Consider the following 23,596-nt stretch of genomic DNA (forward strand, 5'->3'; position numbering starts at 1 on the left):
TGCCCGGCAAACTCGCTATTGTTGAAGGTGGCGGCCGGCTCTCCCGTTCACTCCCACACCTCACGACTAACTCCACTTTGGAACCACAGCGGCTGATACGAGGGAGAAGTAATGGCCTCATACAAGCTGCCGAAGACGAGGCAACAGGCTGGAGGCTGATAAAAACTAATGGAGATAAGATTTTCATTTTATTTCCTCTTAAAGAAAAACATTCAACTTAAAAATAAGGCACCATATTTTGTATAGAGTATTGCACCTTACGTATCGTAAGTGACGCCCTGCCCCAATTAAAAAAAAAAAAAAGGACTTGAGAGTTTTGTCAAGATACAAGCCATCGTTCAGATACTTTTTTACAAACAATTAATCAGTGTATTTAACCCTGGAGAACCCAAGAGCCCTTTTCTTCTTTGGAAAATTATGAATTATACATTAAATGACTGCTATAAGTTCACTGAACACCAAAATATACGTTTTTTCAATTTTAACCCTTGTTTTTTGAAATATATATATATATAAAACATACTCCTAGGCATTCTGCAACATGATATGAAATAGATTAACAAAAAAAAACACAATTTTACCATCTGATGGTTTGCTGAGTAGATGGTTTTGTTTGGATTGATTTCCAGCTCAACAAAACAGCATGTTGCCAGCCATCTTGTCACCACCACTGTGGCTCATGTAAGTGCAATATTCATCCACTAGATGGCCCCATGCAGGGGTCAGAAGTGGCACTCTGGACTTCTGAAGTTAAATTTGTAAAAAAAAAATTTAAAAAAAAAAAAGGTATTTGAGTAGCAGAATTTTTAGGGGCCAAATTTGACCCCGTGGGTTCTCCAGGGTTAAAAACAAACAAGCAAACAAATTTGCCCCAGCTAGCTTAATGCTAGCACATAATGGAAAATGCCAATGACGGACTAATATTTTGCGTCAATAGTTGTAACTCATTCACTCGCAGCCATTTTCACTGAAGCAACCCCCTTTTACTTTATTTTGACTGATTTTGCAAGGCCCACAGAATATTGTGTTCTATTGCTAGAAAAACATGGAACCTACCAAAAGAAAGATTAGAGTCTCTTCTTTTATCTTTTGTTTCCGTTTTGCAGCAATTAGCATTAAAATATAGCTAAATTTCATCATTATTTACATTCCTGTTGAAAACACTGGCACAAAAAAAAAAGCTTGTTGCAACATGACACTGGTTGGTCTCTTATACTCTGCTGCCACCTGCTGGCCTTTTTTTTGTAATAACTACCATTGCTTTAAGCAGAGGACAAGGTAATTAAAAAAAACTTATTTACACATTTTTGGGGTTTGAATTAGTTCATTTGAATACAAACAGTGGAGACGGACACTATCATTTTTCCAGGCTCATTCTGTGCCCCCTTTAAAAGGGGCATAGCTTGAGCCTTGTTTTTTTTTTTTACCTCCCCTCCCCTTTCCTATCCTTTCTCCTTTTCTTTTTTTCATCTAAGAAACTCCAAACTCCGCCAGGCTTCCCAGTCTCTGCAGATGAATAAATGAATGTCCCTTAGCCGCTATATAAGGAAATATGGTACGTATAAATGCTGCAACTGATAATATTGCAAATCCTGGCCACTATGTTAGGAAGAACGTTTCTGGGTTCCTTTTACTTTTAGCTTTTCCGCACGTCAACAGCTCGCATTCTCCGCCTGCTCACTGACCTGCCGAAATCGACCTTGTCCAGCAGCTCTTGCTTCCTCCTGCTCTTATTCTCCTCCTTCATCTCCGCCTCCTCCTCGTCTGACAGGTCCTCATAGGGAAGGTCGTCCAGGTCCACGTCGCCCGGCATGATGAACCTGACAGGCGACGGCGCGGGTGAGATTCACCAGCACCACCACTCGACTTGTATTGAATTCCAAAGGAAGAGAGTCCCGCACCTGCCCCCGTCCTCTCTGTTGCCGATGGCGATGAGGGCCTCCAGGTCGGTGCCCTTCAGGCCGTATTGCAGCAGCTCCTTGGCCGCGTCCACGTTCTCCGGGACGCGCTCCGCGCACTCGTGCAGGACCCACGAGCGCTTGCGGATCTTGCTCTGGGGACGACCGGTTGCGAAAGAAAGATGTTAAAAAAATGACGTGTGCGATTGAGAAAAAGGGCTTTTTGTGTCTTGTGTCCCACGTACGAGATAATCTTGTATTGAGGCAATGCTGACTGTGCTCTTCCTCCACTGTCTCTGGTAGACCAGGTCCGAGTCCAGATTATACGCTTGGGCCAGAGACAAGGCCTCGCCGTATTCTTCGTTGTCGATCTGTTGGAAAACAATCCAAATCAAGGAACTGTTTACATCATATGTGAATCAGAATCAACGTCAAATCAAATCAGGCTTTTGACATGACTTTGTTCTTGCCCTTGCCCTGCGAATGGCTGGCAACCAGTTCAGGGTGTGCCCCGCCTACTGCCCGAAGGCAGCTGGGATAGGCTCCAGCAAGAAATGGTCGCACTCTCGTTCTCGTTTTCCTACTGTATTTGGGCTCACTCGGTTTGTTTTGCTCTGCTTGACGCTCTTGCGCATCCTTTCTAGTGCTCCCCCTTGTGATCTGATGGATAAGCCACACCTTTTTTTATTAGCTGCAGGGTCACATGCAAGTGAAAAAAGTAGTGGTTTATAGTCCAGAAATGACTATGAAATTTATCTTTACTATTATATTTTGACTTTGCATTTTTTAATTTTTGAAAAGTGCTATGAAATACAATTTGATTTGTGTGCCATGGACCTAGGATAGAGCCTTGTGGAACGCCACTAGTTTTAGTAGGCATTTTTTTACATTACATTTGTGTATACTGTTACAAAAAAAAAATGTGGACCGAGTAGCAAGCCTTGTGGAACACCACAATTGTTATATTTACATTGTGCGTTTCTTAACTCTTTGACTGCCAAAAACGTTAAATAACGTTTAGTAAAATCCTATGGAGGCGTGCCAAAGACGTTAAAAAACGTTTGTTTCAAAAAAAAGGTGAAACTAACCATTTTCTATTGTTGATTACTCAAAAACGGAATAAGGTAGAAACAAACATTTTTTTTCTGATGAAAGATGAGAGTCCAATCTTTCATTTGGTAGTATGTGTGTTTCCATAGTCCAAACACATAATTTTCTGTGGACCTTGAAAGATCAGTCAAAATGCTTAAATCGGCTGGCACCCACGGCATCCCTTTTCTGAAAACGTCTGGCAGTCAAAGAGTTAACGTTTGTCGAGCCACGGCACGTATTTTACATGAGAAAAATGTCCAAAAAAAGACTGTATATGGACATTTTACGGTAATCTTGTCTATTTACTCATAAATATATTTCCTTAGTGTGAAATGTGGGCCTGTTTAGGTTGAAGACAAAGCTATTGTTTTGCTGTATGAACAGGACACACAGGCTCACTGTACCTTTACATTAACTCTTTGACTGCCAAAAACGTTAAATAACGTTTAGTAAAATCCTATGGAGGAGTGCCAAAGACGTTAAAAGACGTTTTTTTAAACAGAGGTCAAACTAACCATTTTCTATTGTTGATTACTGAAAAACGGAATAAGGTAGAAACAAACTTTTTTTTCTGATGAAAGATGAGAGTCCAATCTTTCATTTGGTACTATGTGTGTTTCCATAGTCCAAACACATAATTTTCTGTGGACCTTGAAAGATCAGTCAAAAATGCTTAAATCGGCTGGCACCCACGGCATCCCTTTTCTGAAAACGTCTGGCAGTCAAAGAGTGAAAAAACAAAACAATCAACGGATACTTTTATATTGTATGAAGGATATTCAAGCCATATATGTAAATTAAGGCGGGGCATACATATTCTATAGGTGAGGCCCAGATTCCATACTACGCAAGCAATGGGTGTTCTTCCCAAGTAATTGCGAAGCACGATGTACATCTCTTTAATCGTGCTGCCTACTCGCGATGCTGAACAGATGATTTGGAAGTCCTACTGGACACATTAGCATACAGTAGGTACAGTGCTTTATTTGCTGTCATAATGTGGGGACATGTCAGGTATAAAACAGTAATGATAAGCATCAGCCTTTAAGTTGCGATTTAAATAGCCAGCCTTTGCTGACAACACACACGCTTTTGTGTCATATCAATGCCTTAAAAATGATTTGATTTGACAATAGCGTGCCCACGCGCATTGTGTGCATGCACAAACACACACACACACACACACACACACACACACACGCTGTCTGTATGTGGGAGTACAAAGCAGCACATTAGCCAGACTGCACTTCCTCGAACCGCGCACAGTTAAAGCTGTCGTAGGAGGACATCAAAAAAAAACGTTTCTCTCCCTTCCTCTCTCTCGACCGTCTCGGCGGATTGGCCTAATGAAAATGTCGGCAGCCTTGCCAGGGAGAGAGAGAGAGAGAGAGAGAGAGAGAGAGAGGGAAGGTCCGACTGTAGAGGGAAATCACGCCAGAATCGCTTTCCTGTTCTAAAAAATGTCAGAGAGAGATGAGAGGTCATGTCTTGTTTGCATGCGGACATTTCGAACCGTAAGAGAAGTTGATGACAAAATGAAAAGGGATGTTATGGCAGGATTCAGTTTGCTTTCTTTGGTCCTTCCTCGGGTCTCCTGATGGCCTCGCGGCTCCGGCTGGGTTCTGAAGTGTTCGATTTAGGTGAACGGTACGGGATTTTTTTTTTTTTATAGTTTTTAGGTGAACTAATGAATACACGCTCACACGCACGCACATGCACATGCAAAATAAAAAAAGTAATATAAAAAAAAAAAAAAAAGAGAGAGCAATGATGATGACATGATGAATGAACAATACTGAGCTCTCCAGAAAAAAATAAGAAAAAAAAAGGATTCAGTTTGCTGACTTTACTGGAGACAAAAACGGCCATAAACTCAATCCGCACTAAGTGAACCCCGATATAGCTAGGGATGACTTCATAGCATATGTGGGAATTAAGGGGATGGGGGGGGGGGGGGGCAATCTGCAAGCGGTCTGGACAGCGAGTGTTCCAAAGCGATAGTAATAATGATGTATTACTTTTAACTCTGGGGCTGTTGGAAATGATGGGCAAGACTAATGGCCTCCAATGATGATGACAGTGATGAAGAAGGCGCTGGATGCGGCCTCATAAAAATGAGTGATGAGCCGGCGGCGCTCAAACTTGGAGGGCTTTGTGAAAGTGCAGATTGGCGCCTTTGCCGTAATTTGTCGGGAGCGCCGGCTGACGCTTGGAACGCCGCAATTTGCATTTGCGAGAGATTGTATCACCGGCAACAAAGGCAACACTTGTTTTGTCACCGCTCAGCTGGAATTTGCCTGAGAATCGAAGAATGAATTTCGCTTTGTTTTGGAGAAATCAATTATTTCCATTTCTTTCTAGTTTGGAAAAATAAAAAACTCAGAAACACAAATGGAAAAGTACAAGAATAAATTTGTGTACATATTTTTTTTAAGTTTTCCAAAATGAATCATTCTTAGGAGGTTTTATCAGCCTCATACCTTCCTCTGGTACAGTTCCTCGGGCGTGGTGGACCTCAGGCTAACCAGCCGGTAGTTCTTGCCGACGGTACGGGGCCGCTTGCGTGGTGGTGCGAAGCGCTCCATCTCCGTCACGTAGTACAGGCCCTGCTTGATGTAGCCAAAGTAGCGAGCCTTGGCGGAGGACTCATCGTCCGAGTCCGAGTCTCCGCCATCGTCGCCCTCTTCGTCGTCGCTGGACGCGCCGCCCGGGCTGCTCTCCAGACGGACGCGCTTCTGCGCCAGCTTCACCTCGCACTGGTCAACAAGACGCAGATGGTAACAATGACAATAACCAGTGGTGGGAAGTAATCAAGTACAAAATATTTGTTACTGCATTTAAACATGTGACGTGATTTTGTTTTCTTTCTAAGTACAAGCACTTTTTTTTGAGAGGAGGGGGGGGGGGTCATTGTACCACATTTTAAAAATGAGCATTAAAAAAAATTATATCACATTAGGGCTGCTCGATTATGAAGAAAATATTAATACCGATTAATTTGGTAATAATTGAAATTATAATTAGGACGATCTTTTGTTTTTTGGTCCAAAACTAAAATGTAAGCAATATTGGGAAAAAAAAAATTGCTTTGAAACACTATAAATTATGCAAGTTTCTTTTGAACCAAACAAGATTGATTAAATTAGTTATTTAAAAAAAAAAAAAAAAGCAAATAATATGCATTTAAAAAACTCAAAATTAGTATTAATAATCTTTTATTTTTGTTTATGATTATGCCAATTTTGTAATTGCGCAGTGTAATAATTGAAAATGTAATTGAATTTCAATTAATTGCGCAGCCTGAAATTTCACAGTCTTTTTGATTTTTACTCAAGGGGCAGAAACTTAATTAGCAACTTTCTTTTTCTATTTGACACAAATATCTGTAATTCAATTTCGATCATGCTGTGCTTGTACTGGGACAAAATACTCAAATACAAAATATAATCTTCATCCTTCATCCTTCAGACTGCATTCACAAGTAGTACATCACCCAACCTCCTCCCACCACACAAACAGGCTGAGGCTGGCTGATGAAACCTTCCCCAAAAGTTGGCAGGTTAAGAAATCTCTCACTATGTAAGCGATAAGATGATAACAAAGAGAGAACGTGGAATAACACTGGAGGGTTTTGTGATATCGAGGTCTTTCTAGGATTAAAAAAAAACAAAACAAAAAAAAAGCTGATTTTTTTTTTTTTTTCTCATCACACAGTTGAAGTATTTCCACACAAAATCACATTCGGTACTGGCTCTTCAGTCCATACGGTGTCTGTACCTCCAGACTGAGGAATCCGCCATCGTGCGCGGCCGTGACTCTGGGCGAAGGCTCGAACCATTCGCAGGATTTGCCCAGAAGGTTGCGGAGGCTCCTGACGGACGACACGGTGACGGCGCCCGAGCAGCGGGCCAGGATTAGCACGTTGTCGCTCCACCAGTTCACGTCCACCAATGGAAGGTACTGCTCCTTGTCTGAACAAACATTAACTCTTTGACTGCCAAAAACGTTAAATAACGTTTAGTAAAATCCTATGGAGGAGTGCCAAAGACGTTAAAAGATGTTTTTTTTTTTTTAAACAGAGGTGAAACTAACCATTTTCTATTGTTGATTACTGAAAAACGGAATTAGGTAGAAACAAACTGCCATGAATTGCCATTCATCTGTTACAGCTTCCTAAAAAAAAAAATAATTACAATACAATTTTAGTGATATTTTTAAATAAGAAAAATAATAGCTGACAGTTTAGTTTTTTTTTTTCTTCATTGAAAAAATTAAGTAAGGCTGGGTAATAAATCAAATTAATTTGATTACTCGTCATTTTGAAAATTGAATTGTTGAAAATTTGCTAAGTCATTAAATTTAATTTTGTCTTCTGGATTATTAACTCTTTGACTGCCAAAAACGTTAAATAACGTTTAGTAAAATCCTATGGAGGAGTGCCAAAGACGTTAAAAGACGTTAAAAGACGTTAAAAGACGTTAAAAGACGTTTTGTTTCAAAACAGAGGTGAAACTAACCATTTTCTATTGTTGATTACTGAAAAACGGAATAAGGTAGAAACAAACTTTTTTTTTCTGATGAAAGATGAGAGTCCAATCTTTCATTTGGTAGTATGTGCGTTTCCATAGTCCAAACACATATTTTTCTGTGGACCTTGAAAGATCAGTCAAAAATGCTTAAATCGGCTGGCACCCACGGCATCCCTTTTCTCAAAACGTCTGGCAGTCAAAGAGTTATAAATAAATATTATAATGCAGTATACAGTGTATGTATCTGTATAAATATATATATATATATATATGGGCAAAAAAAATATCTTAAGTATTTTTGCCAATATCATACATTATTAGAATTTCCAATATTCCCTTTAATTATTTATGTTTCCCAGTTAAAAATGTAACCCTATGAACCAAAAATTCACATAAACAAGACTGCATATTTTTACATATAAAGCAGCCCATGGCTTCCTAAATGGCAAAATAGGTGGTCACAGATTAGTTGCAGGTACCATTTCCTGACAAGACCCAGACATCCAGCTGACGTGCTGCATAAAACATATTTACACGTGAGCATGATCCCGTCACAATTCCACTCACACGTTAAGATTTTCCTAACATTTTTTTTGTACCCAAGCCGTGACAGCTATCCGTACCGATGGCCCAGAACTGTCAAAGGACGGCCTGGTGGGATGAAATAAAGTCGAGAGGCCCTCCAGTCGCCGTGTCTAAATAAGTGTATAATTCAGTGACTAAGATCATTAAATCGTATCTGGCGCGCCGTGCTGTGTCAGCGTTTTAAAAAGAAATAAATAAAGTTGTCTTGTGCAAAGAGCCCCGCGGGCCAAGCTACCTTTTATTTTCTTCCTCCTCTCCAGTGACGTCTTCCACTCCGGATTGATCTCCTCAAATCCTGGCTGCCGGGGAGGGAGGGAGAGAAGGAGGGGGGGGGGGTAGATGGAAGATTAATCTCTTCACCCTGTTTACACTTCAAGGAGGTAGGAAATACACACACAAATGCTGCACACATTTACAAAAAAAAAAAAAAAAGGACTCCCAGACATAACTGCTGTGTAAAAGTACGTTAGTCAAAAATCCTTCCTCACAAACCTTAACTCAGTCACTGCCTTGGACGTTTACAGTCGACAAATGAGGTCCGAGCGTTTACTGCCAGCAACGTAAATACTCATCAAGTATGTTTTTCAACAGCTGAGCATGGGTGAGGGTTTTGCCCAGCAGGTCTGTGAATTTTGACTATGTCAACCAAAGTAATGACTAACAGATGCCAGTAGATGGCGGCGTTGCATCGCCTCAGTTTTTTTTGGGTTTTTTAGTATGAATAAAGATTAGGAGCGAAACTCAGCTTGTCAAAGAAATGCCAACACTTGAACCGAGTATGTGTGGCATAAATCAGGGGTGGGCACACTCGGTCCTCGAGGGCTGGAGTCCTGCAGGTTTTGGATGTTTCCCCTTCTCCAACACAGCTGATATGTGATCAGCTCAACAGCAAGCGCTGCATAAGCCTGATAACGATCCTGTTGATTGGAATCAGCTTGTGCTGGAAGAGGGAAACCTCCAAAACCTGAAGGACTCCGGCCCTCGAGGACCGAGTTTGCCCACCCCTGGACTATAAATGGTATGATTACTCCAATTCGAAGGCTTTTTAAAAATCTTGGTGCATTTTACTCGGGCTGAAGCGGCCATTCCAACCAAACATTTTGACAAGAGTGTCATTTTCGGGGAAATCTTGTCATGTTATTAACTCTAAAATTGTCAACATATATCAATGTAAATAGTCTCAACCAGCGGAAAAGTCATCCGAGATGTTCTCCAGCTCACCGGAACCCTCACGAGAGCACGCGCAATAAAAAACAGACGCTTTGCCGGCGTACCTGTTGGTCCTGCTCCCACGCGGCCCTCTGCTTAAGCGAGGGGATTTCCCAGAGTGACAGGCGCCCCGAGAAGTGAATGACAGCCAGCAGCATCCCGTCGGGGCTCAGACTCATGCGGAAGACGCCGTCCTGGAGCACACGCACGCACGCACGCACGCACGCACGTCAGGATGAAGTGCTCACATCGGTCCCCAAGCAGAAAAAAAAAAAGAAATGAGAAAAGCTACCTTTTCATCTCCGTGTCTGCTGAACAGCCTCAAACTGGGCATCCGTAAGAAAGCTCGCTTCGGGCACTGAGAGAAGAAAAACACACACTCAGGTGACACGTTCGCACTTTGCAAGGTCAAATCAAATATCTGCCACTACTACAGTGTTGTCTTGAGATACAAGTGCCTTACTTTCTAGTTATGTATTGTGTAGTGTTGTTTTTTTTTTAGCTATGCTCCCAAGGACTTCATCAAAGTACTTGGCGCGCTTCCCTCACCGTGTTGACGTCGTCCTCGAAGCTGGCGACCTGCTTGTAGTGGGGCGAGCCGGACAGCGCCCTCCACGCCGTCAGGCCGCAAGAGGAGGCCTTGGACGAGCCGTCGTCCCCCGCGTCGGAACCGGCCACCAGCAGCAGCCTGCAGCGCACCAAAAAGATGATCAGACACTTGAGCATTGCCATTTTTTTTTTATAGCAGTTATAAATTACAAATAAAAAGTGGCGAGATGAGAAATTTAGAACATAAAGCGTGTCAAGGTAAATCTGTGAGGCAGATCTGATAACCACTTGACCAACGTGTTGGCTTGAAGAGCCTAAATTGGCCATAGGTGGGAATGTGAGTGGATGGTTGTTTGTTATTGTCGGATGAATATTAGATTACCAGCGAACACTGCTTGGCTCACTGTTGCCCCCTGGTGCCCACAAGTTGCACAGCGGGCAGTACCTCTTAATAACCGGATTCATGTTTGGAAATCAGACAACCTCAAGTGGCCCGACATCTTTGCGTGTAAAACTAGCAGGGGGACGACATCATGTCTGTGCTTCTGAAATCACCTCCGATAGAAGTTGGCAGGTAGTCTCCTCGTTACAGACATGCTTAACCACTCTCATGTTGCTAAGTGAAATAGGCTTCAGCAGCTGAGTTTTCTTTGAAGGACCCCTAAAATTGTGCAAAAATGAGCCTAAAATAGCTGCTTCAAAACCAGAACGGCAGACCTCATATGTCTTTGTGAACTTGGCTTTCTGAGACTTTTTCTGGGTCTTACTATAGTCATGATAGTGAGACCTATTACCTATTGTGGGTCAGGAACGTATTCCCCTGCTATAAACGGAGGTTCACTGTACATTTTTTCTCTGGCTCTAATCTATATGCAACTGCTGGCGCTGACCCACTTTTCACACCGCAAGATCATTAAAGTTTCATTCGGTCTGTCGGCTGGCAAACACTTGACAGTGGCTGTCAGGAGCCATTAAGCTGCCAAGGCAAGAGTCAGCTGCCAAAGTCAATCTGCTTGCCGTCCACAGCGTGTGGTGCTGCTGGTGCTGGTGGTGGGAGTGGGTTACGTTTAGGGTCACGGATTAGAGGCCGGACATGATTTGCCGGCAGCTCAGAGTGAGAGCAAGGTGAGGTTTCCGCAGACTGATTGGCCTGCAATTGTAACGTGGAGGGACTCAAAGTCAAAATCTCCACTACGAGTCCAACGTGTACAGTAAGCAAAGTCAGCAGCAGCAAGGGTGAAAAGAGATTTAACATGGAAGACAAAGAATTTAAAAAAAAAAAAAATTTAAACAACAACAAAAGCAATAACACTTTGAAAAATTACATAGTAAAAGTTCAAGATTTTTTTCAAGTAAAAATAAATAAAATGTTTAATTTAGAAAAAATTATCATTTTCAAGATAGTTTATTTCAAATGTATACATTTTAAATATATCATTAATTATTTATTTAATTAAATATTTTTTTTCTAATTGGCATATATTTATTATATTTAAATGTGAATTTATTTTCAGATTAAAATGTTTTAATTTAATTTTAAGAAGGAAAAGGATTACAAAAAATTACGGTAGAGTGCCACCACAACCAAACTACAGATTGGTTTTAACATTCTCAGTTGTCATACAAGTACAAAGAAAGTCAAATATCTGTCGAAGAAATTTTTTTTGAAATGCAAAATCAGCTCCAGGATGCTGGTTCACCTCCAAATTGCACTAATAAGGAAACATTTTGTGGCACAGTAATTAATAAAAGTAAAATAAAATAAAAGTTTTAAATTAGATAAATAATGTAAAAAAAAAATATCAGGAAAAGAAAAAAACACAATAAAAAAAACAGGGGGAGGGGGGGGGGCATTAAGTTTAAAAAAAAAAAAACACCCAAATGCTCACCGAGCTCCAGTCTCCAAGAGATGCGTTAATAATTGGCTTTTCATGTTAAAAATGCTGGTTGACGTAAAATTTTACTTAATTAAAAAAAAATACTTATAATAATAATAATAATAATAAATAAAAATCTGTTGCAACAGTTTCATAAAGGGGAGTACTCACTTTTGTTGTCAGCGGTTTAGACGTCAATGGCGACTTGTTGGGAGAGTACATGTAGAAATGTACAGTACAGCAGCAAAGTACAAGAAATGACACTTTGAAAGAATGCGATGTTCTGTTCTACTTGGGTTTGTGTTCTGTATTATCAAACTAAAAAACAATAAATACACCGGGGGAAAAAATTAGATATATAAGTGATATAGCCACAGGAAAAAAGAAAAAAGAAATGACACTTTGCTGTTACATGAAAAGACCTAACCAAGTATTTGCACAAACGTGAGGGCTGGATGCTCTTATTAAACATGGCAAGAACTATCAGGACGAATTAACGGATGGCGATGCGGACTTACCGGTGGCCCGGGTGGTAAATAGCCGAGGTAATGCCGTGGGAGTAGTGGGCGGAGAAGCTGAAGGCGTGGTTCTCTTGGAAGTTCTGATTGGTGCCCACGCTGTTAGAAAAGCACGTTAAGTCGTTTGCCATGGCGGGAACATAGAAGAGGTGAGATATCAACAAGCAAACTGTTGGCGTTGGATTCAAACGGTCTAAGCAGCCGCAGGAGGAGGAGGAGGAGGAGGAGGAGGAACTATAAGCTCCGTACGGAAATGAAAACCAATCATTACAAATAAGCTCCTCACTTCCTGGGCCAATTTGCACATTTCTCCCGCGACATAATTCCAGATTTACACGCACCCGCGTCGACGTTGCAGCGAGAGCCTCAAACATTTTCCCTCCATTCAGCACGGCGGAAGGAGGCGCGGTGCGCAAAGCCACCCCCCCCCCCCCGACTCACATCAAACATCCCCGCTTAATGCTTTTTGTCAAAACTACGCCGAAGACCTCCGCGTATGTTCATCAGAAAAGCACACGCAAAAGGATTTCCAATCAATCACGTGCTGAACGTGAGCCTCACTTAAAAGGAAGGAGGATGCTGAGACACGCCGATTGTTGGCATTTTGATTGGCTGTCGTAAAAAAAGCACATTTGAGCACATCATCGGAAATGGCGTTTGTGGCTATTTCTGTCCATTTGACGTGAGTTAAGTGCTATAAAGTGTATAGTGGAAATGCATTTGAGTCGAGTGTCAGCGCGCTTATACGGACAAGTGTAGAGAGACGCGTCTTTTAAAGTGCTAGACACGCTTTAAAATTTTAAAGACCTTGTGAAGTGAATGAAGAGATTTTAATCTCTATACATTATGCATGTTCGAGGAGAATTGCTGAACGCTTGTAGGAAGACTTGAGAACGGCGTAGTACTCAAAATATGAGGTTATAGCGTTTAAACGGTTTGACATGATTTGACTTTGTCTGGTTTGTCGGAAGAAGAAATTGATCGCCTTTGTTTGAATCAGCAGTTATCCGGTCCAATTGTGACGAGCTAACTCGCTAACATCCAACATCCAAAGCAACTCACCTTCTCTTCTTCTGCATTTCGAGCGCCTCATTGTCAGCTGTGAGTAGCGTTCACGTCACGGAGCGAAAGGCAGAAAGATGAGAAAGAGGGATCTTTTTTTTTTAACAAGTCTAGTTGGATGGCCAGCATGTGGATCGGTGCTTCAAGCTAGTGTGGCCATTTAGAGTGCCTCATTGTCAGCTGTGAGTAGCGTTCACATCACGGAGCGAAAGATGAGAAAGATCATTTTTATAACAAGTCTAGTTGTATAGCCTGCATAAAGCTAGTGTGGCCATTTAGAGTGCCTCATTGTCAGCTGTGAGTAGCGTTCACGTCACGGAGCGAAAGGCAGAAAGATGAGAAAGAGGGATCTTTTTTTTTTAACAAGTCTAGTTGGATGGCCAGCATGTGGATCGGTGCTTCAAGCTAGTGTGGCCATTTAGAGTGCCTCATTGTCAGCTGTGAGTAGCGTTCACATCACGGAGCGAAAGGCAGAAAGATGAGAAAGAGGGATCTTTTTTTTTAACTCTTTGACTGCCAAAAACGTTAAATAACGTTTAGTAAAATCCTATGGAGGAGTGCCAAAGACGTCAAAAGACGTTTGTTTCAAAACAGAGGTGAAACTAACCATTTTCTATTGTTGATTACTGAAAAACGGAATAAGGTAGAAGCAAACTTTATTTTCTGATGAAAGATGAGAGTCCAATCTTTCATTTGGTAGTATGTGTGTTTCCATAGTCCAAACACATAATTTTCTATGGACCTTGAAAGATCAGTCAAAATGCTTAAAATCGCCTGGCACTGGGGACAACCCGTTTCTGAAAACGTCTGGCAGTCAAAGAGTTAACAAGTCTAGTTGGATAGCCAGCATGTGGATCGGTGCTTCAAGCTAGTGTGGCCATTTAGAGTGCCTCATTGTCAGCTGTGAGTAGCGTTCACGTCACGGAGCGAAAGGCAGAAAGATGAGAAAGAGGGATCTTTTTTTTTAACAAGTCTAGTTGGATAGCCAGCATGTGGATCGGTGCTTCAAGCTAGTGTGGCCATTTAGAGTGCCTCATTGTCAGCTGTGAGTAGCGTTCACGTCACGGAGCGAAAGATGAGAAAGAGGGATCTCATTTTTATAACAAGTCTAGTTGTATAGCCTGCATAAAGCTAGTGTGGCCATTTAGAGTGCCTCATTGTCTTGGCGTGGAAAAGCACTGCGACGACGCAGTCATATATATTCCAGCAATGGGATGCTTTAAGCTGTTTCCTTTCATGGCCAGACTTCGGACACTCCTGTTGTAGATGACCCAATACTTTTGTCTCTACAGTGACAAAATGAAAAGGCTGTAGTGGAAGAATAAGGAAAACAAGCCGGAACATCGGTGAGGCGCATTTTTTGATTGAAGGGGCTGAAGGCAAGCGAGGTCAACACAATAACAGTCGACAGCAGACACTTTATGAAGCCTTTGGGAAAAGAGAACATTGCTCCGCTTTTAATTTGGCGCCAGGCGGCCTTCATGAGCCTTGAAGTAAGACCGGTATCGGCCTCATATTGGTACCCGCCCACTCCTAATCAAAAGTCAGCACTCACCTGACCAGGTAGCTCTTGAGCCCGCCCCCGTACGTGATGACGAGCAGCTCGGCCGACCACTGCGCGCCGCCCGTGTACTCGAGGAAGATGAGGCCCGCTACGGCACAGCTGAAATCTCCGGGGAAACTCAGCTCCTTGCGAGGGGGGGGGGACATGACAAGATGGCGGTCAACGGGAATTTGCAGTCAATGAGACGCCACGTATGGAAAATTGCGTTTTGTTTGACACAGGGTTTCTGTGAAACAAATCTAATATACGAATTGGTGAACCCTGACCTAACACAAGTATGGTTTTAACTTAATTCATTGATAGAGTAATTTATAAAAAAATATTTGACGCGAAAAAGACAGAAAAGAATACAAAAGATACTATGTAGTTAAAAAGAGTGTAAAACATTGAATCAGATTTATTTTTGAAAAAAAAAAAAATGCCACTAGGTGGCATTAGCATTTCATGTTGGACATTTGTGACATAAACAGTACATTTTTCATTTTAAATTAAGAGCATATTAATTGAAAAATGAAGGAACTTCTGGACTCCAATCCTTTTATTCATAGCAAATTGTAACTAGCACCCAATCGCCACAAATGTATTAATTTAAGGATTTTTTATGCTTTTTAACCCATTCCCATTTTCACTAAAGCAACCCCCTTTGCTCCTGGCTGTTTTATTGGAATTTGACTGATTTTGCAAGTCCCACAGAATATTGTGTTGTATTGCTATAAAAACATGGAACCAACCAAAAGAAAAATTAGAGACTCTTATTTCATCAGAAAGTATATTTGTATCGGTTTCCATTTTGCAGCAAGTTTCATCACTATTCAAATTCCTGTTGAAAATACTGGCAAAAAGAGCAACATGGCCCTGGGTGCGCTCTTATACAGGGATGTGATTTGACCAAAGTGAAATTATCTGAAAATTTAGCTCATGGGTTTTCCGTGTTTTTAAGTACTTTCAATGCACTCACATGACAAAGAAATAGACAAAACAACAGCATCAATTTTCAATGTATATTGAACTATCCCATATAAAATGGCAGTTTTAGTCAACTCAAAATCAGTCACATTCAAAAACATTGGACTGCCTTTGCTTTTAAAAACTATCACTGAGAATATCATCATATCTAACTAATGTGATTACTAAGTTAACACATAAATAATGTTGAAGAGTTCAAATTTCATGAACAAATAATTGTATCATGACCAAATGAAAAGTAACTCATATTAGAGCATACCACAAATGTCTTTGTTATAGCAGAAGATGTTATCTGTCGGAGTCATGTGCATACACAATGAACTACAAAAAATTAAAAAAAATAAAATAATAAATAAATATATATTTTTTTTTTTGGGGGGGGGGAGATAAAAAAAAGCGGAATTCCGCGAATTAGCAGAAAAATCACATCCCTGCTTATACTCTGATGCCACCTGCTGGCCGTTTTTTGTAACTACCATTGCTTTAAGCCACTTCATCATGTCAGAAGGTGCATTTTTTGCGTTATGCTCTTGGATTAAAAAAAAACATGACAAATGTATAAATACGTTTTTGCGAATGAAGGACAAAGTATTAAAACACGTTTTTGGGTTTGAATGAGCAAAAGAAGCCCCAAAACTGTGTCGCCTCACAAAAAAAAAAAAGTTATGCTGCACTAAGAAGACACAGAAAAGTGCCTGCGACACGTCGAGAGGAGCAAAAAGGAAGGCTGGAATGCTATAAAGTGGCACTAAAGCGAGGGGTGGAATGGATGGACTTGATAGGAGGCATCGAGAGATGGCGATGACTGAAGGATAAGAAGGACGGAGGGAGGATCAAGGCAGGCTTGAAGGAGCATCAAGTGTGTGACGCATTAAAAATGGAGGACGGCGAAATGGGGTTGAACAAAAATGTGACAAAAGGGAAGGATGCAAGTGACGTGACGAGATGCCCCAGCGGACGACGTGCGAAGTTACCAAAGTGGAAGAAAAGTTTTTTTTTTCTCTCTCTCATATTTGGAATACGTTTTATGATCTCTGGAAAATACATTAAACGACTTCAGAAGTAAAAGCATCCCTTGTTGAAATGGAAAAACTAAATGGTGCGGCCACCACCATCCCCCGACCTCAAACCTATTGAGAACTGAGAGAGGAAGTAGTTCTGAACCAACATGTCGAGGGCGCGCGGCTGCGATTACCGGCGGTATGACAAACAGCTCGCTGCCCACGAGGTCGAAGAGGCGCACCGTGCCCGTGCTGTCGGCGAACGCCAGCAGGGCGCAGTCGTGGCTCCACGCCACCCGCCGCCATTGGGGGTTGGGGTCCTTGGGCACTGCGGAAGGACGACAGCGAGAGGAAGACGTGATCAGATGTCGGCAACGGGGACGACGGCCGAGGCGTCATTATCAAGCGGGATGAGCAAAAGCGTGTGCGTGTGAGAGAGGACTAATCCCTCGCCGCCGCCGCCGCCGCCGCTGCGATGATGAATCCAAATGCCGAGAACGAGGCCGTCGATGATGTCGTGCATCAACACGGCGCGACTAAGAAGCTATCAGAGTGCTACATCTTAATAATTGTCTCACAAAGAGGAAATACACAAGGAGTGATCCATCCCGCTTTCACTGAAGTCGAAGTCGGCTGCTCGGCTTAAAATGCTGACTCGGCAGCGCGGCGCGCTTTTTGCTTTTTCTGGACCTTTTTATTGGACAGATAAAAGTGCGGCCCCATGAGCCACCAATAGCAAAAATTAAGTGGCGCCCACCCAAAAAAAAGATTATAATTGCCTATAGATGTAACAAGATGACGCCAAAGCACTTTTTTTTTTTTTTTTTTTTTTAGTTAGACAAGATTATGTCCCAACTTTATTACATTGAAATTTAGTTTGATCATACAGCAGTAAACTTCTCTTTATACTTGCATGACAGTTCAAAAATAAATTGCGGGACAAAAATGCAATATGGCCGCCTAACATACAGGGATGCTATCGTGCCTTACATTATTAATATGGCTTGAACAAATGTTGATATTGCCATCATTTCTCACCACAACTTTAAAACCAAAGTGTGCTTTTTGTTTTCTCATTTTCAATACGGCACCATTTACTTCCAATATTTTGAGCATTGTGCAATTACTGTATCGTTGAAAAAAAAAAAAAAAAAAAAAAACACCAATAATGAGTTACACTTTGATGATCATCACCTATTTCTGAACAGATTTTTATTTAATAAAGAATAACAATTTATTCATTGCAGCAACGCATATTAGGGCCCGGACGATATGGATTTGCAAAATCAGGATTTGTTTGAATTGCTTTATTTGGAATCATGACAGGTCCATAGAATTAACCGTTGCAAATGGTTAGGGTACAAAAAGGTAAACATGGGCCAATTATTTTGGCCGATCTTTAAAAAGGGGCCATAATCTGGGCCCTAGTTACAAATAAAACAACACTAGATGCCAGTATCACTCTGCAAACACATTACTGGCTGCATATTGTTATCATCTCTTTATAGTTCCAAAGATGCAAACGATGTACACATTTAAACAATTTGTCTCTTTTGGAGTATAAAATTCTTTCAATGCGACCTTCAGCATAGATTTGTGTAACAACGTTTTTTCTTTTCTGTTTGTTTTTTTTTTTGCTAGCGCATAACAAGCGCTCCTGGCGTTTATTGTGCCAGATGAGTAGACGTCGCTCGGGGCCCCCGGTGGGCAATGCGGCTGACAAATAAGAAGCCGACGGAAGACGAGACTTTGCGAACAAAAAGACGGGAGGAGACGTAAGGACGTGGCGAGTGGCAAACAATAAATCCGGCACAGCCGCCGAGAGAAATAACAAGGCTCTCCCCGACCGTAATGAGCGAGCGCCGATGCATCAAATTGCTCGGGAGGACGCTGAAAAAACGTGGCGCGCCTTCAAGACGGAGATTTCGCTATGTGCTATTTGGAAAGATTCATGGGACATTTCATTAGGCGCACCTGCATAGGTACAGAACAGGACGCGGAAGAAAATGTCATCCTAATAATAACTTTATCAACTGCATAAGTATGGAATGTTTTAAGTCACATTTTAACAATTCTAAAGTGTAAATGAGGAGTTAAATATTGTACAAAAATATTGAAACTTCTCATTCTTTGAAGACTGCTGACAGAGTGAACAGGAAGGTGTTTGTAGTGCAATACTGCCACCTATTGGCATTTCACGGGTAATGCAGGAAATAAATAGTGGTGCCTTTAGATACAAGCTTAATTCATCCCGTGACCATGCTTGTAACTTAAAACCTTTCCATATCAAATCATCTGTCCTCCAATTGCAATCTGTTTTTCAATAAGGACAAATGCACTCTATAAAATCTTTCTTTATATATATATATGTATTTTTTAAAAAAAATTGTAATAAGATAACTGAATAAAATTAAAACTTGTGAGGAATAAGCGGTTCAGAAAATGGATGGATGGATTTAAACAATTTGAGCATCATGATGTCATGCTGACACAAAGGAGTGATTTGGTAATCTGCAAAAATATTAGTCATTCTTCACAGATGATAAAGAATGCATGCCAGTGTGCATGTAGTAATATTGACTTTCTACATGTGTTGCTGGACCGTCTGTGTTCAAATATCCGTAGACTGTTACGTTCCTCAAACCGCTACATACACATTAGCCCATCAATGGTGTTTTATATTATGTGTTAGCATTAAGCTAGCAGACTTAAGGCAAAGTTTTGTGGTCGTTTGAAACGACACACATTCTTTAGAAGAAGAAAACAAAACGCCCAAAACAAAAAAGCTAAACAACCCTTGCAGAATTCAGCTTTTTAGATCAGTGGCTGTCAAATGTTTTTTTGCATGATTTTATGAAGCAGATTTAAAGCTCATTTGTCAATGATTAGCTTGCATTCGAGTGCGCAGGTGTGCCTAATATTGTGGCCAGTGACTGTAGCAGGCGACAAAAGCGCACCTGTTCCCTCTTCCAGCTCCTTTTTCAATCTTTTCTTCCTATTCCTATTTCTCCCTCATCCCACGCCTCCCCCCCCCCCCCCCCCATTATGTATTGTACGCGCTATCCGCAACCGAGATGGGCTCCATTTCCACATAAATTGCTTTTTTTTTTTTTTCCCGGGTAAGAAGCCAGAAAATGGGATGTTTGCGTCCCTTCCTCCGCCGGCGTGGGTGGAAGTTGGGGAGGAAAAATCAGCCCGCAAAGCCGCCACGCGCGCCTTCCATGTAAAGAAGCTTCGTTTATCACTGCTCAACAGCCATGAATTATGTAAGCGGGCAGGCGGGAGGATGGCGAGCTTAAGGGGGGGGGGGGGGTGGGGCGGGCGCAGGTAGGGCGGGAGCAAACATGCTGAATAATGCCGACGTCAAAGCACTGAGGAGATGGACAACTAACAACATTAAATCGACAAAAGAGTATTAGAGAATTTTTTTATATTTTTTTTTCAATTGCTAAAGGTATCGGATTGTCACGTAAAAGTGCGGATAAATGAAATAGTCGTCCCCACAAAGAGTTTCGCCGCCCGTGACTTGTCAGCTAGACTGGGTGAAGATCCAAAGTCAACGCAGTCCAGCAACAATGTCTACGCCCTCGCCCTGAAAATACGTCTTCCTTACGGGTCATCCAATGGTGTGGCCGCTTTAGAGTGCCTCGTTGTCGGACGTGAGTGTTTGCATGTCACAGAGAGAAGGCAGAAAAACAAAGGATTTTTTTTTTTTTTTTTTAAAGGTTTGATGTTACAAGTACAACTACCATCTGGACAGAGATTTTGTGCTGCCATGGCCATTTTAGAGTGCCTCGTTGTTGGCAGTGAATGTTTACATGTCACAGATAGAAGGCAAAAAAACAAAGTGGATTTTTTTTTTTTTTAAGTTTGATGTTACAAAATACAAAATACTATCTGAACAGAGATCTTGTGCTGACATGGCCACTTTAGAGCGCCTCGTTGTTGTAGCACGGAAAAGCCCCGCTGGTGATATTTCAGCCACCGGTGGCAGTTTAACCAGCGAAATAATTTCCATTTTTCAAGGTGGTAGAAATTGTATTTGATTTGACATGAGACATACATAATCTGTACTGCAATATAATGTATAATGTGCGTAACGTATAATATGACATATATACTAAGTAGAATGTGTTGTTAATTGGAACTGGCTTACTTGAAAGAGGCTCTTACCTTGGCACTTCCCAATAACCGAGCCAAAGTCATCCCTCACAGATCTGAAAATAAAAGAAGCAACGGTGAACAAACACACGACAAGAAGGACGGACAGCGATGGATCGAGCTGAGTGGGCGCGGAACGGAGCCCTGCGGACGAACGAGACCTTCGTCTGACCGCGCGCGCCCTCGCAACAACTCAAAAGGGGGAAGCTTTCAAATAAAAGCTACGGTTTGTGTTTGAGACGGTGCTCTGTAATTACCTGATCTCCACGCACTGGTCCTGAACCACCGCCAGGAGTTTGCCGTTACTGCAGAGGCAGACAAAAAAAAATAAAACACACACAAGAGGGTGATAAAATGCCGACATAGTGAATGTGCCCTTGTTAGAGACGAGGACGTTAAACACTGTAAAGACGACTGCAAAGAGAGAATTAAATGAGCCACGGCAAGCGCGTCAAACTAATAGACGGCGACGGCCGCTGAATCGATAAGCAATCAAAAACTAAACTTTGTGAGGCTGTCCCGAGCACGGTTAAACTTAAAGATTGGCTGATGGGGTGTGTGTGTGTGTGTGTGTGTGTGTGTGTGTGTACCTGGCAAGCACCAGCTGCCAGCCAATCTGCTTGTTGACCAAGCGCAGGAGGCCGAGCGGCAGAGAGGAGCTGGAGGGGCTGAAAGTGGCGATATCAAAAAAACATCACAACATTGGAATCTCTTTTCAGGCAGCTCTCAGAAATTGGTTACCTCCACCAAGGCAACAACATTTCTTTAATTATCATCCCCCCAAAAAAATTACATAAAGAAGACTTGCTGTTTCAAGATTAAAGACATAATCGCAAGAGAAAAAAGTAGTACAAGTTCGAGAATTTTTTTTTTTTTTTTGATAAAAAGTTGCATATTTTCACAATAGTTTATTATTATTATTTATATATATTTATTTTTATTATTAATATTTTCCAAGACATAATGTTTTATTTTGTTACGGAAATTTTTGAGTAATTTCAGGATAAAGTAGTTTTTTTTTTTTTTTTTTAAAAAAGATGTGTTTTCAAGATGTCATATATTTTTGATGAATAAGTTTTATATTTTCAAGATACGTTGAATATTTGGGATCAAAATATACTGAACATTTTTTTTTAGAATGAAGTCGTAGTATTGAAAAAAATAAAGCTGTACATTGCATAGAAACAAAGTTGCATGATTTGGAAGAAAAGTTGCATATTTTTGAGGAAAAGTTGCATAAGATAAAAAGTCATATTTTACATATAAAAAGCTATATTTTCAATACAAACTTTGTTTATTTTAAAAAGCTGTGTTTTTTTTCTCTCTCAAGAACTTATATTTTACCTTCGTGACCGTCCTTCTTACCATTTCTGTAAAACACATTCTTGACAATGTAGAGAAACAAACTTATCTGAAATCCTTCCTACACGTCCCCTCATAAAAGTGTGACTGGAAAATGTGAAACTTTTTCTCATAAAATGATGACTTTTAAATCTCATAGTCATTTGTTTCTTTTTGGTGTGAACCAAGTAATTCTCCATGGTTTTAATCAAATATTATTTCTTTATATTCGTTTCAATATAATTTTATTAATATTATTATTATTATTATTATTATTAAACTCACCTGTACCACAAGTAGTGCAGGATAAGGCGGAACGGGCCTGGGAAGAAATGCATCAATTATCACACATATGTCTCCTTTAACCACATAAAAACAAAACACTTAAAACTACACTGCGTCCAAAGCAAGTCAATATGCAAAACTATGAATTTGTGTCACTTAAAAGCAAAACAAAAACTTGTCGTACCTGTCACTGCTTTTGCTACAAGTGAGGTGTTATGTTCCTTGTTGCCTCCTCGTTGCTGCAAAAAAATACGATATGATTTATTTATTTAATGGGCATTATTGTGTTTGTATGTCATTTAAAAGCAAATTTATAGAATCTGTATGTGCTCTTTGCGATGAATGGCACAAGTTAAATGCACCTGACTGCCTCATTGCGTCACATAAGGAGTGCATCTCACACAGTGAAAAGGTTAGCAATTTGAAAACGTGTTGTATGAACAAATGACGAGAAGTAATTTTGAACAAAATAAACGAGTTTAGCAGACATCAATTTATAGAATGTTTAGGCTACGTGGCTCCGCGTTGGCTTGAGCCCTACGTCACTATTTCACGTTGCAGCCGCCTTTTCACAAGTCACGTCGGCACAAATGCGAAAATGGGAAGACTGGGGCACAAACTGGGAAATGTCAGTCGACTAACCTGAGTGTCCGTCTCCGGAGGCCATTCGTTAATAACGAGTAAATCGTATAAAATGTTCTCATCTTCGCCTTCGACGAAGCTATCTTCCGCCATGTTGACTGGTGAGCACAGCTGTAACATCAAACTACGGCAAGGCGTGAGGGACGTAACAATAAATGCATTTCATTTTGTGTGTTTTTCCCCCGGATAATTTGTAGGGGGAAATATTCAAAAAGTAAATTTAAAAAAAGGATTTATAAAATAAAATAAAAATCCCCGCGTGTTTGTTCAATAATAATAATAATTATTATTATTCCATTTTTCTTAATTTATAAATA

General features: G+C 40.9%; 1 protein-coding gene across 2 annotated transcripts in view; it reads right to left on the reverse strand.

Annotated features, from left to right (window-relative positions):
• The window catches only part of nbas (NBAS subunit of NRZ tethering complex), a 116,382-nt gene extending 92,971 nt beyond the window's left edge, over positions 1 to 23,411 (reverse strand). Inside the window, exons 1-18 of one of the 2 annotated variants that reach the window (XM_077552052.1) lie at positions 23,280 to 23,411; positions 22,822 to 22,876; positions 22,638 to 22,674; positions 21,602 to 21,679; positions 21,269 to 21,316; positions 21,024 to 21,067; positions 17,045 to 17,178; positions 14,875 to 15,008; positions 12,258 to 12,356; positions 9,863 to 10,001; positions 9,606 to 9,671; positions 9,379 to 9,507; positions 8,340 to 8,403; positions 6,768 to 6,961; positions 5,471 to 5,746; positions 2,144 to 2,269; positions 1,902 to 2,053; positions 1,686 to 1,820 (exon numbers count right to left, since the gene is read on the reverse strand). In XM_077552052.1, coding sequence (XP_077408178.1) covers positions 1,686 to 1,820; positions 1,902 to 2,053; positions 2,144 to 2,269; positions 5,471 to 5,746; positions 6,768 to 6,961; positions 8,340 to 8,403; positions 9,379 to 9,507; positions 9,606 to 9,671; positions 9,863 to 10,001; positions 12,258 to 12,356; positions 14,875 to 15,008; positions 17,045 to 17,178; positions 21,024 to 21,067; positions 21,269 to 21,316; positions 21,602 to 21,679; positions 22,638 to 22,674; positions 22,822 to 22,876; positions 23,280 to 23,399 — 2,030 coding nt within the window. In that variant the 5' untranslated portion in view covers positions 23,400 to 23,411. Of the gene's footprint in view, positions 1 to 1,685; positions 1,821 to 1,901; positions 2,054 to 2,143; positions 2,270 to 5,470; positions 5,747 to 6,767; positions 6,962 to 8,339; positions 8,404 to 9,378; positions 9,508 to 9,605; positions 9,672 to 9,862; positions 10,002 to 12,257; positions 12,357 to 14,874; positions 15,009 to 17,044; positions 17,179 to 21,023; positions 21,068 to 21,268; positions 21,317 to 21,601; positions 21,683 to 22,637; positions 22,675 to 22,821; positions 22,877 to 23,279 lie in introns of those variants that run through there. The other variant, XM_077552054.1, reaches the window with a different exon arrangement.
• Positions 23,412 to 23,596: the final 185 nt, after the last annotated feature.

Source organism: Vanacampus margaritifer, chromosome 19, assembly GCF_051991255.1.
Source record: "Vanacampus margaritifer isolate UIUO_Vmar chromosome 19, RoL_Vmar_1.0, whole genome shotgun sequence".
NCBI classification, from domain to species: domain Eukaryota; kingdom Metazoa; phylum Chordata; class Actinopteri; order Syngnathiformes; family Syngnathidae; genus Vanacampus; species Vanacampus margaritifer.